The following is a 17,233-nucleotide window of genomic DNA, read 5'->3' on the forward strand; positions in this document are numbered from 1 at the left end:
AAAGATATTAGGGAAAACATATATATACGAGTATACCAAAACATACAATCTGGCTAATGTTCACATCATCTTTAATTTTACAAGTAGATCTGATGGTGGCTGATAAGAGATAAACTTCTTGTGACTTTTAACCAACCAATTAGTGCCAGTTTTTGGGTTCATGAAAGTGGAAAAAGTTTTGTTTTAACCGTTGGGAGAGCAGAAACGTATACGCTCTTTTCAAAATAAAAAAGGGAACAAAAATATCGACTCCTGCGCCTTTTAGATAAATAATGTAGTTGAAATATATCACACTATACATGTACATATCGCCTGGAAATCATCCAATTTTACCTATTGAATGAGAAAAAAATATTTGGATTGTTCATATTTAACCTTACCATGCATAATATTTTATATATACTTTATACTTTATATTATTAAACTTTAAATGGGTATTTACATCAATGCGAACAGTACAAACCACACGGACGGATAGATGATCATAGTCTGCACTAGTCGCCTGGACAATAATTGTTCCCGTAAGCAAGCTTAAATGTAACAAAGACCGATGCTAAAAATTCTGAATTTATATTAGCCGAAGGTCAATAAAACCAAACCATAACCATAATAAATAAAACAAATAATAATGATAAAAGGAACAAAAAATAAACAAATGTGCACAGGGTTTAAATGTTTCTTGTTATGTGTATGGATATATATATAAAATAACAGCAAAACAAAAAACAACAACAAAAATAAAAAATAAAGATACACCTTGTCATAGCTGGGCAATGAATATTCAATTTGAGAATAATTACACATACATAAAAGTCTTCTTACGAAGATTTTACTTTAAATAATGCGCAGACAAGAGTAGGACAACATCGTAGATATAAAAATTATATATCAGAATACGTCAAAGATCTATGAGATGCACCTAACGTCGTTATGGTCAGTTTTTCTCATTCATAATTTCAAGATTTCAATGATTCCTGTATAATAGTATTGATGTCCTTGTCTTCCCTCCCAACAGTGATACTGTAAGCATCTATTTAAAATCATGAAATAAAAAAATGATGACGAAACCAGTTTTAACCATGAATCATGTGAACAAATAAAATCGGTAATATTTCCTATAAACGAGTGCACTACATAAATAAGCAAAAACATGACAAATTAAGATAATGCTAACTGCATCTACGATGTAAATCCGCACATTATTACAAAACATTATGTTATACATTCCGCCAGATAATCAAACCATTCTAGCATTCACTGAAATCATTTATATCGTTCATCTTAAACGTTACTACTATAAATATCTTAAGTGGACTTGTCCATCATTCAATTATTAGAAAACAATGAATTATTTTTATTTATTAAATGTCTGAATATTAATCAGTCACAAGTTCGTATTACCAAACAGAACAAAAAGAACATAATGTATTGAAAAGACAATCACAAACGCGGGACGATACGCCCGAATGTAAATTCGTTTCAGCAATCAAAAATTATCTTTCAATTAAGATTACTTATCTTAATTATCCTTATGATACTATATGACATCTAAATTAGCCTTAATTCATTAATCTTGTATAGAGGTCTGATCGGTGATTATTTTTTCTAAATATAGAGGTCATGTTTATATCCCGAAAACGATATTTTTTCCTATATCTTGGGTCCTGAGGACCGTTATAAATATAACTTTTTGTAGAAATCTACAAATTCATGCAGCACGCCAAATATCTCAGCTCTGGGCTTTGACGTTTCAAAAAACTAATTAAATGTTATTTTTCTATATACGTCTACATCAATCAAGTGATCCCGGGGCGTGCCAATATTGACCACACAGGTATTAATTATACTATTTTGCAGAGGTTTTAAAGTTTATGTTTCATGTTAAATATCTTAGCTCTTGGCATTTTAGTATCACACAATTAGACTGAAATTTGCTTTTTTCATACAAGACTAGTATATCAATTAAAAGACTCAAATTCCAGGGTTGAATATTCAATGGGCATGTTTAAGGACTTGTTTTGTAGAGGCAACCAATGCAATGCTACATATCAAAAAAACTGATCTGAAGACATTGTAGTTTCCCAAAAATAAGACCTAATTGAGTTTCGTACCAAAAACTGTATTAAATGATTAACGCCGGGGTGGGGCCAATATCAATCCAAAATGCCTAATTAATACAGTATTTTTCAGTTCACAAAGTGATGTGTGAAACTACATTCTAAATATTTAAGCTCTAGGCTTGTGCAATTCTTATGTTATTTTGTTGTGATTAATGCTTCCGAGGGATCACTTTGTTTCCAGAATTTTGTACTTCACAACAGCAGGTGTCAAGTGCCGTGTGGCAGCCGTAAAAAGTTGCCCCGTACTTCACTTCAGTGTTGTTATTTTTTCTGGTCCTTCGGGATCATTGATGCCAACACTATAAAGTGTTGAGAATTGAGTACCGCTCAAGCCGGTGCTAGGGGGCGTGAGGGATGTTGCACTTATACATTGTCCCTCATGTACAGACTCAATCAAACCGAGTCTGCAATTCTTATGTTATTTTGTTGTGATTAATGCTTCCGAGGGATCACTTTGTTTCCAGAATTTTGTAGTTGCACAAAAGAAGTTTCAGATGTCTTCTTTATATATTATATAATCTATATATCTATAAAGATCAAGTGACCCAAGGAATGAAGCAAATTTTGAGCCAAGAGGCATTATTCTTATATGTTTGGTTAACTTAAAGGTCAAAAGGCAATGCCCAAAACGAAACTTTATCTTTTCTTTATCAGTCTACATAAATCAAGTAATGCCAGGGCCGGGCAAACTTTATCACAGGAAGCCCAAACCTGTGTTCTGCACACTGTCTCATTATAACTGATATTTCTGCAAATTAGTATTACATTCTTTTTATCGGTTCAAAAGATACATAGCAGACATGAAATTTTTAAGTGGGACCTTGAATGTATGTAGGACATACCTGCGCTCTGCATATTGTCTTATTATGTTGTACATTTTATAAAATAGTTTCACTTTCCTTTCATCGTTTTAAATGATACAGACCGGACACGAAATCTGCTAACAGAAGGACGGACGACCAGGTGCATGAAATCTTTCCGTGCGTAGGGTTTTAAAATTTCTTGGTTAATTTTGTCCCCGATTATCTGGTTATGTATGTGAAAAGTTAACAAAAAAGAGAAGAAAAATAAAATAAAAACAAACATCAAATCGTGGCAGGTAAAAAAATATGAAAAATAGAAACAATCATAAAAATTTAAAAACCTTTTAGCAATAAGTCTACACTACACATTACGCCAATAATGGGTTACAAAGCAAAATATAATACTATTAAATCGTTTCAATCCTACCGCTTAAAATCATACTTTCATAAAAATCAATTACACACTCGAGGGTACAAAATATATTAGGGAAATAATACTAGTTTACCAAAACATACCGTCTGACTAATGTTCACATCATCTTTACATTTACATGTAGATCTGATGGTGGCTGATAAGAGATTAACTTCTTGTGACTTTTAATCAACCAATTAGTGTCAGGTTTTGGGTTCATGAAAGTGGAATAAAGTTTTATTTTAACCGTTGGGAGAGCAAAAATGTGTACGCAATTTTCAAGATATAAAAGGTGAACAAAAATATCGACTCGCGCGCGTTTAAGACTAAAGGCTTTAATATTAAAAATAATATAAACTAATGATTCGCAGAAATTATTTTTCACATAACTACTTGAAGATATTTTCTAAGTTGTCTGACTTCCCGGATAATGTAAAATAATTCTCTGTAATGAGTGCTAAAATAGCCTTAGCAGAAAATATATATCGGATGAGAAAGCAGCGAAAAGAGTTACTTGCGATGAGATCTACATGTTGACAAAAACAAATCTGAACTTTAGTCAGACTTCCAATGTTATATCTAAGATAATCTGATCCATGAAACATCTTAACAATAATTAGATTATCAAAACATGCTTTGTTTTACTTATCTAATCAAAAGAAAATGTTGATGAAATTATTTGTAATTTCTTGTCGTATAAACACCTTTTGTCTGTTTTTGTTGTTGTTTGTTTTCCAGGAAAATCAACTCTGTTGTATTATTTAATAACAGATAAGAACAAAAGGTAATCTAAAGTTGCGGTTGTGTATAATATATTTATGTTTAGCTTTGTTTTCTTAAATTTCTCTTTTCGATACTGCATTTTCGTGTAACACTTTAATTTTTGATTTGTTTGTGTATGCGACAATAACAACGCTTAATTGCTAGTATTTCTATTATGAAACTTGAGACGTTTACCGAACTGTTCCTTTGTATGAATAATATATGAGTTTCGGTTTATTTTTGAGTTGTTTGATTTATAACTAATTTCTCTAATTTATCAAATCTGTCATCGAAATATTGTTTGAAAAATTCCCTCGTATTTTTTAGCTCACTTTTTACTGTATCCATAGAGTGTTCTACATTATACGATAACATTGTTGCCGTATTGCATGTTTGATTTCCAACACCAAGAACGGGGTGTCGTTCAAACGGAAGCTGAACAGCCTTGAATTGCAATCTGTCCGCAGACTGACATAACTCATTTCTATGATACGACAAGCGATTGCCAACAAAATTGATTGCGTCTTCAATTGGTGTAACCATGAAGTTATGTTGATCCAGTTGTCCTTCAAAAATCCCAACTGCGCGACACTCGCCATTTTCAACAGCAAACACAAGAGAACCTGAATCTCCCTGTACACCAAACGGTCTTGAAGAATCCAGACTTACTATTTTAATTTGGTTGTTGAGAGTAACGCTTACCGAATTTCCATTCGCATTTGTTCTAACAGTTGTGCAGTCATCAACATATCGCCCTTCTGTTAAACCACTGATACATCCGAACTTGAACACACGAGATGTAGGCATGAGTTTTTCTTGCTGCAGAATTTCACCGGAAGAGAAATGGAAACCTGATTCTTTGTGATCTAAAAAGCACATATTGAAAGACTTTAACAAGTAATTATTTGATATTTGATCATTTATTTTGACAAGATTAACATTGTATGCTGAATTAGCTTTCAAACGGATCAGAGTATAACTCTTTGTCAAGAGTACACATATTGTTCACTGACCATGACTGAGGCATGTATGACTCCTTATTACCTGCATCATGTAACGTTATGTAAAAAGCCCAAACGGATAGTAAAAAGTAGATTTAGTCCCATTCTACAAAATAAAATGAAGAAAATACATATTGTGAAGACCTTTTCATATGCCCGAAAATTTTTCGGGCATATTATTTTATATCCCCTGGCGTCCGTTCGTCTGTCCGTCCGTACAAACCAGAGCTACATTATGGGGTTTGGCCTATTGTTCTCATAACAATAGATGACTTTGATGTCATTCATTCCGTTTCTCTTGTGGGATTATTTTCTGCATTGTGGGGTTAAAAAGAACAAAAGAAATAACAAAAGAAACTCCCATAATGTAGCTCTGGTAAGAATGTCCGTCCGTCTGCCTGTCCGTCCGTTAGCAATTTGGTTTCCAAAGCATAACTTACTAATCAGTTCTATTTTGCCCACGATATTCAAACTTCATAGGATGATTGTCCATATTGGGTAACCCAAACCCTATTGATTTTTGGGTCACAAGGTCAAAGGCCTAGGTCACTTTTACCTTAAAACTGAAAACAGTTTCCGCAGCATATCTTATGTTCCGTTTGACCCACAATGTTCAAACTTCATAGGATGATTGTCCATATTGGAAAAAAGACCATATTGATTTTGGGATCACAAGGTCAAAGGTCAAGGTCCATTTAACCTTAAAACTGAAAACATTTTCCGCTCAGTTACTTAAGTATTAATCAACCTACATCTGTAATTTTTATAAGATAACCAGCAAAGTCAAAAACATGACCCCTATTGATAATTTCGGGTCACAAGGTCAAAGATCAGGGTCACAATGATCTTTACACTGAAAATTGTGGTTTCTGGAGCATAACTTAAGTTCCATTTGGCTTACAGTGTTCAATTTTCATATAATTATTGCCTATATTGAATAAAAGATCCATATCTATATTGGAGTCACAAGATCAAAGGTCAATATCAAATGACCTAAATATTGTTAACAGTTTTACAACTGTCAAACTTCATAAGATGATCACTTATATTGAGTACATTAATTATATGCTTTGGAAACAGCAACTGCATTTATATGAAGGTTCCTCGGTGCTTTTTGAAGGAGGTAATAGTTTTTTTATAAATTCCAATGTCTAACAAATGCTTCACCCTGACTAAAAAAACAAACACTTTCAAACTTAGAGCAAATGTTATTTATGATCCCTAGTAATATAGTTCTGAATTATTCAAAAAAATATTAAAATATCCATGTATTTAAACTAGTTGATTATATAAAATCATTATAAAATGATGAGGTGAATATCCAAGAATATGGACCATGCCAATGCAATTTTCACCGAGGTCCAAGGCCGATGTAAATATGACATTAGCCAGGTCCGTATTGAAGCGAGGAAAATTTTGTAAGAAAGCGCAGAAAACAGGAACTTTTTTTATTTTATCCTTGAGTTGACCAAAAATTCATGAAGCTAGCTACATAGCTTTCTCACATAAAATTCCAAAGACGTTGTTGTTGCTTGATCATACAGCGATGAGAGGCAAGTTTGGTTTCTAATACTTGACGGTTAAATTCATCGGCGCGCTTAATGACGTAGTTTGTTTTAAACAATATAACAAGGTTAACATTACTTAAAAAGGAAAATAAGTTGCCATTTATGATATTGTATATTCGTTTTTAATCGACTATAAATCAAAGCAAATATGTTACTTATGAGATGTTTCGGATTAACTAATACGCAGAAGGTACTTATTTTAACAGAAACCGGTCACAAGCTTAAATGAACTGTGGTGCCGAACGATTTGCTGTTAATCTATTTAATTGCAATGTTGTTTTGTCAAACTTAGTTTATTTGGTGTATTTGTTTAGTGAAATTATTGTGGGACTCTGCAAAAGAACGATCTTTCCGTCAGTTCTTTTTAACTTGAGGTATAAATTGAATTTTTTTAGCTAAATTTTACTTGAAAACCTTAATATCTCACCAGGAAAACTGCCATCATTCGGTAATCGGTCTTTGTTAACTTGTACTAATGCAAGCTCCATTCCAGCTTCGTCTTCGTTACCCTCCTTATAGACGGCCAGTACTATCTTGCCAAGAGGGTATCGCGAGCTTGAATTGCTGACTGTTTTAGATTCCGGTGGTTGAAATATGTTGTGGCCGATTTTACCGTAGTATATGTAACTATCATCGCTTTTCTTTAATTCTTCCATTTGCTTCTTATCAAGTGCAACATGTGCACTTGTTAAGAAATATGTATTCATGTAGTGTTCTAATTGTACAAATGGACCCACAGTTCCTTTGTCGGTACCATATCCACTGTCTATCTCGCATCCCATTTTAACATTTTGATGCAAATCATCTGGCCTTCCACAAAGCGTAAACACCCCTTCTCTTACATCAAAAGGTATGTCCATTATTGTTCGGTCGAACGATTCTTCATTAAAGGGAATCAATCCCTTTATCTGAACATACAATGCAATACAGGGAATGTTTTCCATGAGAGCAGCCCTTGTTTGGTACCCGGATGATCTTACGCAACTTGGTGATATTTTTGTTATGTTGCTGTGCTTTTGCATTAATCGCCTTGCATTTTTCTTGATGAATGCTTTGATGGCTGCCATCTCGGTTGTTGAATAATCACCTGCTTGTTCGCATTTGTATATATCTTCGTTTTCCAGCTTGCAAGTCTCCGTTATATCATCTTTACATACTTGGTACGTTTCAAAGTCCCATTCTCCTTCAATTTTTTGACTTGTGTGAATGACAAAAACCAAGTCTGCGCGTTCAAGTGGTGGACCCGTTTTAGTCCTATAAGCTGCCCAAACATCATTTATCATAGGTGATAATCTCCTGATATACAGACAAATACTGGACAATAGCTCCCGCTTAACATTTAACGAAATAACGGTTTCTTTTTCTTGCATAATTTTGTTGAGAATATCTTTATCTGGGAGAGTCATGTCCCCTAAGAGCTTCATTGCTTTGTTATCGTTTGCATCTGCCTCTTTAAGATATCTATTCCATTCATATGAATCTGAGAAAAAAAGGTAATAGGATGATAAGCTGCGAATTTAATTTAACAACTTGAGACAAACATGTGAGTGTTAAGATATGAAATCTAACATTTCCACTTAATAAGTAAGATAGAAAATTAACAAAAGGGTCAAAGTATAATACTCAAAGGCAAAACCTACGGGGTTCGCGTATGTCATAACGACGCCATTGAAAGAATATATTAATTTCTTTTAAGACCGTTATGCAAGAACAATCTGAAAAAAAGAAATTTGAAAATCAAAATGTGCGAACTTTGAATATTTAAAGATAAACGTTTGTAAATTATAGAACTAGGAGTTGGGCTTTCTTTTAGGGATTCTTATTTCTCCCTATGTCATATTCATTTAAATTTAGAACTCTGTCATGAATGGCGATATTTCATACAAATTGAGCCTAATTTTTCTTAAATTATTTTGCGAAACGCGTGTTGCATGTGGTAAAGTAAACCCAACCTTACACGCACCTGGCGCAGCGCATCACAAAAGAAGTAGGAGCTAAGTTGTATTTTTATATTTTTTCCCGTAATTCATTATCTGTTGTTTTTTAATGTACTTTACCAACACAATAGAATACATTTAAGTGACATTATGTCCAAATTTGACGTCATTCAGACATAAAAATGCCAAATTATCAAGTTTGGACAGCAGATGTCATAGCGTTTAATGTAGAAATATTACGTCCGTTAAAAGACTGAACGTTTTGTGCGACTATTAAATTTTGCCAATGGATTGACGATACACATTCAGATACATAAAAACAGATTAAATTAATACTGTACAAAATCGTTCATCTGGACACTTGTTTTCAGCTGGTACAAGAAATTCATATATGGCGATAACGAGATCATAAACAGGAAAGGACGAGGATGAAAACAGAAAAAATGACGGGTTAAGTAACATCAAATGCAAAAGCTCTACAGGAGGTTCGACGGTAAATAGTCCGCGATCTAACCGGCTTTTTATGTCTGCATCGGGTTTTCTGAATCAGTTCAGACCAAAAAGGTTGTATATGAGGTATGTTTTTATACACTTTTAAATTTGATTTAACGCGCTATTAATTAATAAATACAATAATGATAAACGGTAATTATAAGAATTATTTCCACTATTTTGTTTAATTAAATGATAGGCTGTGATCAGTAGAAGTTGATACCTTTTATATGATTAGTAAATAAATATTCTACTTAGTTGTGCATAATTTATTCCACTGTACATAGTCGTATTGATTTAAGAATGTTAGATAACATGTGTAAATCAATATTTTAAATATATTTTTATGAACATTCACATAATAATAATAATTATTGTATTCCTGTTGAATTTCAGGTTTTCTCAAAAATCATAGTGGCTGGTTACGTGGCAATATTTTCGAAAGGTAGAACAAGAATTTTGTCGCTTTTTTCCCTTTTTATCTCAACATATAAGGCCTTGATTCAGACCACTTGGTCACTAGGGAGAGAAAGAAAGTCGCTTGTTACATTTTGTAGTTGATTTGCGACGCCATGAACGCCTTTTATCGCACCGTGTCGCGTATCCTTGTCATTTGATATTTTCACAGACTTGGTATTTGTTACATATTGCATTGATTTTCAATCGTATATAAAGGACATGTTCCGATGTTTGTTTCTTTAAAATTGTGAACGTCAATTAAAAACTGTAAACAAAAGAGCTAACAGTCCTAAGACCTCGTACTATGGTCATCCTTGAGTAAACTTTACGATACTGTATTTTGCTGCTATATCATTCAACAAGTTTCTTAACTAATTATCATCAATTGAGGTATAGAACGAATTATTCATAATATGTTTACATAAGAAGGATCGTATGCTGTAATATTAGGTATATACAGCAGTACTTGCGTCGGGAATAATTACAGAAGATTAATGTAACGTTATTTCAGACTTTTTATGAGAAAACTACGTAAGTAAGTAAGTAATTCGTGTAAAAGATAATTCACCTGTTATTTTTGAATTTAAAGGTTTATGATCAATCAATTAGATCAATTTTCTGTGCGTGCTTTTAAATTTCTTTGTAATCGCCAACGTAATACACCATATGGGCGATCATATACTTCATTCATGAAGCGCCTTGAATATATCTTAATTTATTGTCGTATATGTGTTTATGTGTGCACCATAATTTCCATGTCACGATCATTTCAATTTACGTATGTAGGTGACATGAGAATAGAATGGGATGACTCCCACACCAAGTTTTATTTTATTTACGAAAATGATATTTAAGAGACTAGTAATAAAAATGGCCCAGGCGGCTATAACACTACCGTCTTTCATAACAGCTCAGCTATTTATGGGCAAAAGTTTTAATTTTTTTGTTAACGGACCAGCTATTATTATAGAGCTTTATAACATAAACTATTGTTTTGATTTTTCAGTAAATGTTATATATCTTATTAGATGCGTCAGAACGTGTTTCCTATTTCATTGTGTCTATTTATTACATACTTAACATTATTTATTTTACTTTTTTCAGTCCTTATATTGTTTGATAGGCGTACATCGATTGATATTTGTATACATCTTAAGTGGTTTTCCTTCAAGGCCAATATGTACGTGTATTTAACCTAGTTTTATTTTTTAATTTTCTGGACATCCGATTAGCTAATTTTTTGACTGCTATTTTTCCACATATTGATTGTTTCCCCCTAGAAAAATACACTACAAAATCATCGTTTTTAATCATTATTTCGACTAGCCACAAGGATTTTTTGTGTAAAATACGACAATAATAAATAATTGTTATTTGACTTAAATTAAATTTGGTCGTAACTTTACCAATTTTACCTCACAAAAACTACCAAAGTCAAAGTAAAAGTTGATTCAAAACAAGAATTTCATAATTAAATAGACACAAGAAAATTACCAATCTATATAGAAATTATTGTAAGTGTTCATATGAAAATGTCCATCAGACATTGTAGATGCAAAAAGAGAGTAAAGAGACTGTCTTGTCATATTTTTAGACAGAACTTAGCATCTTAAATTCTATTTATCAAAAACAACATTTAAAAAAGTGAAAAAATGGTAATGTTTTCCGAAAATTATGTATTTTTAAGAATATATCCAGGAATGTTTTCCGTTCTCCGATAAATATTAGATACTGTTATATGATTTAAAATAGATGCAGTTTCATTGCATCAAACAGTAGTCAATAGAACAAATCATGAAAGTATATTCATAGGGTGTAGTTATCATATTCACTGGCTGAAATTGTTGCATGTTTTCTTTATAACATGTTTCTCGATTAAAAATCTTTATACTCCACAATATAAGGTAAAAGTTACACAATGATAAGAACATGTATACTGTTTACTTGTTTTAAATTTTAGGCTATACGTTTTGTGTGGCTTTTTTTATAAATCTTAGGCTAATCATATAAAAAAAACAATTATTTACAAATCGTCCATTTAAAATGATGTTATATTCATCGTCAAAATGTCATATTGACTTCGCCTTAGTAAATACGTCATCTGCCAGTAAATATCACATCATATTCAATGGCCCACTAGTCAATAATTGTATAATATTATAGAATATTAGCAATATTATATTTTAAGTTTAAATAAAAAACATCATAAACTAATAAAGTACAATGAAGTATTATTTGTTATTGACCTGCTTTAAAAAAGAAAAAAAAGGTTTACCAATTCTCCATCTGGTAATTTCCCTCATTTCATCGTGAAAAGTATCCAAAGCTTGTATTGATTGATCTGCTGCTTGTATTTCTTTATTTGTATCCTCCATATAGTTTTTCTCTGTGCATGTAAATACCATTTCAATACAATAACGATGTTTAAATATTAAGTTTTTACGAAATTAAAAAAAGACGTATAATTACCATTAGTTACAAAAACACATATGGTATATAAATATATATATTTTTATGTGAGTGAATGAAGAAAACTTCAAGTGTCAAGTGAAAACATAAACATATATTTTGTTTTCAGATTTCCCTACTTGTTTACATCTTTAACACTAGTTTACATTTTTTATTAAAACAATATTACTGGCGTTCGATTTTTTTACAAAGCATATAACCAACCCGTAGCGTCTGTATTCTTCATCTTTTTATGAATCACATATTCACCATTCATTTGAGTAACACTTAACCTTCTTTTCCCATTTTTGTTCTGTAAATTGTTCTGCTTCACTATAAATCAAGAAATGAAATTAGCTTTTAGTAACAGCTATTGTATAAGAAATACATAATTTAACATAATTTTTAATCTAAAATACATATTGTAAACCAACAATATTATTGATACCTAACCATTATTATATTTGCAATAGATAATGTGAATTGTGTTTTTTGTTAACTCTTGCTGTAATAATAGCATCGAAATAAAAAAGAAAAAAAGAGAAAAAAAAAACAATAAAAAAAACCCAAAAAAAAACAAAAATAAAACAAACAAACAGAAAAAAACAGAAGAATTTTGTGTGTTTCGCGGGATGTTTAATGTAAACATTTATTTCCTGCAAAATTTAACATTCGTTATTTATTACCCTAGCGCAAAACGAATGACCGTTCCGTTTTAAAAGAAAATACCCTTTCACCAATCGGAACGTCCTCCGCTAAGACTGACGGTAAGAATGACTGCATTCCATATAAAAGGCGCCACGCTTTGGCGCGGACGGCAATAACCAATGATTTTCTATGCTTATCAAGAATAGTTTATATATACAAACTATTATATAGCATGTTTACTATTAAAATGTACTTGTTTGTTTTATTGAAACATCTTCAATGTTATTTCTGAAACTGATTGTTATTCACTACTGAAATTTTCAAAACGTTAATTCCCAATTATTAAACTTGTCATCAAAATATAAATATTATAAATATAATCTTAAACAAAATAAAAAAGGTTCTGCCAAACTGCAAGATAATAACACACCTGCAACATCCTTTTTACAAAAAACATGATCTCCATCAATTACTTCAAAATCAGACATCTGATCCTTATTAAAAAATGTATTTCTTTCTTCTAACAAAAAAGCTATCAAGTGTATTAAACTCATTTATTCATCAGTTTTACGTTAACAGACATCTAAACATTATACAAGAAATTATGTATCTTATATTTAATTCGGAATTTTACAGCTTTTTACATATCATGAACATTGACAAAATATGTATTAAAAGTATAATCGTCCAGACTGGTACACGGATTCTATTACTCAGATGTTGTACTCTTCGACATGCGCCTTGGTGTCAAAGATATCTTAAATCAAAGTCCAACTATTTCCGGAAACTAATTTTTAATAAAATTGGTAAATATAATTCATCATATTTCACCACTTTTTTTCCAGAAAAGTATTGAAAAATAATGGGAAAAAAGCTTCATACTTTAAGATATCCACATTAAAGTATAATTACCCTTTTTTCCATGATTTCCTAATCCAATCACGTTGACTCCAACATTGGCCCCATCTACTTGTGAATTTTCTGGAGCACAAACTATCTCATAAGTCCTAAAATGCAAAGGTCGTCTCTTATATCGTTTAATATTTGGTGGCATAATTATAAAACAAAATAAAAACTTTACAAGCAACCGAGTAATTTCTAACTCTCAGCGACGTAAAAAGTGGTGTATTGATAAATTCATGTGTTTGTGATTTCGCTAGTGAACTGTAGATAATCAAAAATATTTCAGCTAAATGCGTTAAAATTGTTTAGATAGGTACCAAGAAAATAATGGCTTGAATCAAGCCTTTTTTTATGAATACTTAAAATAAATAATGAGGTTCGTTATATTATAACTTTATTATAGCATGTAAATGATAAATATGTTTTCATTCAATTTTTGTACGAAAACTATTATTTGATATCTTGACGAGCATTTACCTTAGTGGATCCATGGAATTGCTGCACGTTTTCACCATGTTATGCTCATGAAGAGTTGTCTCAACAGAAGAATATTGGGATACTTGTGAAGTAGTTATTATTCGGTTACTTATCTTTGTATCAACTGTCAAGTCCTTAAAGGTTTTATTAATCATATGAAAATGCATAGTCAGAAAAGTATTGTGTTATCAATTTATGTTTGAAAAAAGAATGTGTTTAGAATTTTTTGTTTAGAATGATTTTTTCAGAATTTAGAATTAGAAAAAATGCCGTTACCTACCAGTACACATTTAAATTACCAGTTATGTAAACAAAATACAAAAATGTTTCACATACATGAAAAATTCACTCTGGATTAGCAGGCTGAATTTACACAGAAAGAAGCATTGTAATATTACACTTTTACAATATATATGTGATGTAATTTAACAATAATAACTTTGTACTGCCACAATTAACGACAAATAACGTATCTAAGCCAAATTCTTTCCTATTTGTTTGAATTATCCTGGATCCCGTACGACCAGTGTCTCGGATCCCGATATGGTCCTCTCGATTGTTCTAGAAATAACCCGGCAAACTCCCTACAGTGATTTCATTGGATTTACTCGAATCACTGCCTTCCGGTTAGACTACTGTATTGATTTTCCCATAGACTTACATTATAAGAAATGACCACTAAACCAACCTTGAAATTGAGTATTCATGCCTAAGATGTGCTTTTTCTAGAGTAATGACATGCCTAATATATTTAAATGATCTTGTTATAGAGGGTTGACTGACCAAGTATTTTCCAAAATGTCCAAAAAGATGATTACACCCCACCCACTATCGACTGAAATTTTCTGCTGATCATGTTTTTTAAATGCAAATATCCAAATGGGAAATTATCCTAGACACTAGTCTTATGAAACAGTATATTTTCTTAATAAAAACAATAGAGTGTTAGTTTTTTTTAAACATTTGTTTTTATACTTGTAAATCCAAGCACATGATGTGCAGAATCTGACGGTTTTCCCTGCAATTTTTGTAGTTAATCGCTGGCCTTGTTACACTTTAGTAATCTGACCTAAAGAGAATATTTATTATTATTATATTATGTCCAGTATCCTTCAATCTAATCATTTATAATGCCCCTCATACAATTACCAATAATGTGGATGCGATTTCACCACTCAAGAGCAAATTTTGACTTCCTTTTTTCAGATTTGAGCCAGAATGCCGTATTCAAAATATTTTGAAAATGAATGTTAATCTGTGTTTTTCATACCAAATTCACTATTTTACAGCTAGCTTTGTAAGAACTTCTATACAAATCATTCAGTTAACCAAAGGAAATTTTCATCATTACAAATGTAACAAAATGATGAGGGAGCAAGTTGTTTTATCACCGACCTATCACAAAATAAGTGATTTTAAACAAGAGTTAAACAATTTATTACCAACAGACTTTTTGAATAAATATTCAGTTATGTAAACATAATAACTAGATGAATATGTACGTATAACATTACCGGGGTATTTGTACATACTGCGTAGCATTTCGGGTGTAACTAATCATTTTAAAATAACCTCTGCTCTTTTCTCTAAAAATTTGCTTGTATGATCTTAAATACAAGTCTTAATGTCAATTTAACACTAAAGTAATTGATAAAGTTGGTTTTAAATTAACATATCAAATATGTGTAAAATATGTTGTCACAATGTGTTGTACTACAGTTCTTTTGCGATTGACAGCAAATAAATAACCTTAAATCTTACATAAAAACCCCATTTTTAAATATTTTGCATCCATTTGGAGTTAAAAATTCCAGCTGAACAGGCGTTTAAGGTGTTTTTAATAAAAAATATCCATCACTTTATCAGCCAATGTTTACATTTCTTAGAAGGTGTATGTGTATTTTAAGCACATTTAGGTTATCAGAAACTAACATAAAGTAATTTTTTAAATTTTATAAATAAACGAAGGGAGGTAAATCATATAACTTGTTCGTAATAATTCCTTTGATAATGCCTTTTTCTGTTCAATCACATATTAGAGACGCAAAACTTGTGAAACAATCATGTATTATATGTGTGTGGAAAAAAGATCAACTTTTTCTTATCCAAGAGGCCTTTACTATAGAATAAGTCTACATTCCTCCATTTGGATAAACATTCCAATAAGCTTTTAATAAATTTAGCGTCTAATAAAATATGCCATTATATATTGTGAATATGAAGATAGGTGAACTTAATGGAAAACAATCAAATTCAATTACTATTGAACATGTCATTCACTTAATAATATGCCATTTATAAGCAACTGTCCTACATTCAGACACATTTTTTCAAAAGATTTGACTCTCTAACTATGGGTACATGGTAATGGACTAAAACAAGTCAGTTTTCGGACAGACGCCTTTATATGCCAAATATCTGAAACTTTAATGTTCAGTGTGGCTGTAAATGATACATTTGACATTTTAGTTGAGGGAACAGACACAATGGTTATTGCGTGTTACATTCAATGAAAGCAAATAAGGAAATATAGGTGCTGAGCGAAGAAATGTTCGCCCAATAAAGTCTAAAAATGTTATCTAAGGCAATATTTATGATTGTTTTAGCTTTGATTATTAATTTGAACCAGACTGTGTGCATTTGCAATGACATAGAAACTCACCAGCGAAGTGCTTATATCAGGTTCTGTCAAGCTGAATAAACAATCTTCTCACCAAAATTGTATGTGACCAATGTACAACACTTCTTTGAAATCTGAAAGATATATTTAATAAACAAGGAATACATATTTTATCTTTAGCATAATCATTTACAATTGATCCTTAATGAAAAACATTTTCTAAAGAAATTACAAAACATTATAAACTGTTATGTAACTATAATGAATATATTCAGATATAAACAATGTACTATGTTAAACATCTTTTACTGTAAATATAAACAGTTGCTTTAAAATAATGTTATTTTATACCTAGTTTGATTGTATACCTCTATTCTTATAAAGAATCATATATTTATCATGTTATCATGGATTAAAAAAGTATAATAAATAAATTATGACAATTCAAATGTTCCTCTCTTTAGGTCAGACTACTGACTATTACTTTTTCCAAAATGTCCTAAAAATGAGAACACTTCTCTTACTGAAAGTTTTTGCTGATCTCAGGACTGACATATATTTTTAAAATGCAAATATCCACGTA

The 17,233-nt window shown here is 31.3% G+C and overlaps 1 protein-coding gene across 2 annotated transcripts; it reads right to left on the reverse strand.

The window, feature by feature from the left end:
- Positions 1-2,671: 2,671 nt before the first annotated feature.
- Positions 2,672-8,141, reverse strand: LOC132715507 (uncharacterized). 2 transcript variants are annotated; one of them, XM_060698512.1, is made up of 2 exons: positions 7,094-8,141; positions 2,672-4,954 (listed from the first exon to the last, which is right to left on the reverse strand). In XM_060698512.1, exons 1-2 carry the CDS (start codon positions 8,088-8,090, stop codon positions 4,332-4,334), a joined length of 1,620 nt encoding a protein of 539 aa, XP_060554495.1. In that variant the 5' UTR covers positions 8,091-8,141; the 3' UTR covers positions 2,672-4,331. The 2 variants fall into 2 exon arrangements, with proteins under 2 accessions (XP_060554495.1, XP_060554494.1); XM_060698511.1 differs by having other exon boundaries at positions 2,672-4,963.
- Positions 8,142-17,233: the final 9,092 nt, after the last annotated feature.

Source organism: Ruditapes philippinarum, unplaced genomic scaffold (assembly GCF_026571515.1).
Source record: "Ruditapes philippinarum isolate M1 unplaced genomic scaffold, ASM2657151v2 ctg11722_1_1_1_1, whole genome shotgun sequence".
NCBI lineage: Eukaryota > Metazoa > Mollusca > Bivalvia > Venerida > Veneridae > Ruditapes > Ruditapes philippinarum.

Coding starts and splice junctions, on each gene's coding strand:
- LOC132715507 (XM_060698511.1), bottom strand. CDS start 8,090: ATGAAGCTCTTAGGGGACATGACTCTCCCAGATAAAGATATTCTCAAC. Junction 4,964..7,093: donor GAATGATGGCAGTTTTCCTG/GTGAGATATTAA, acceptor TGTGCTTTTTAG/ATCACAAAGAATCAGGTTTC.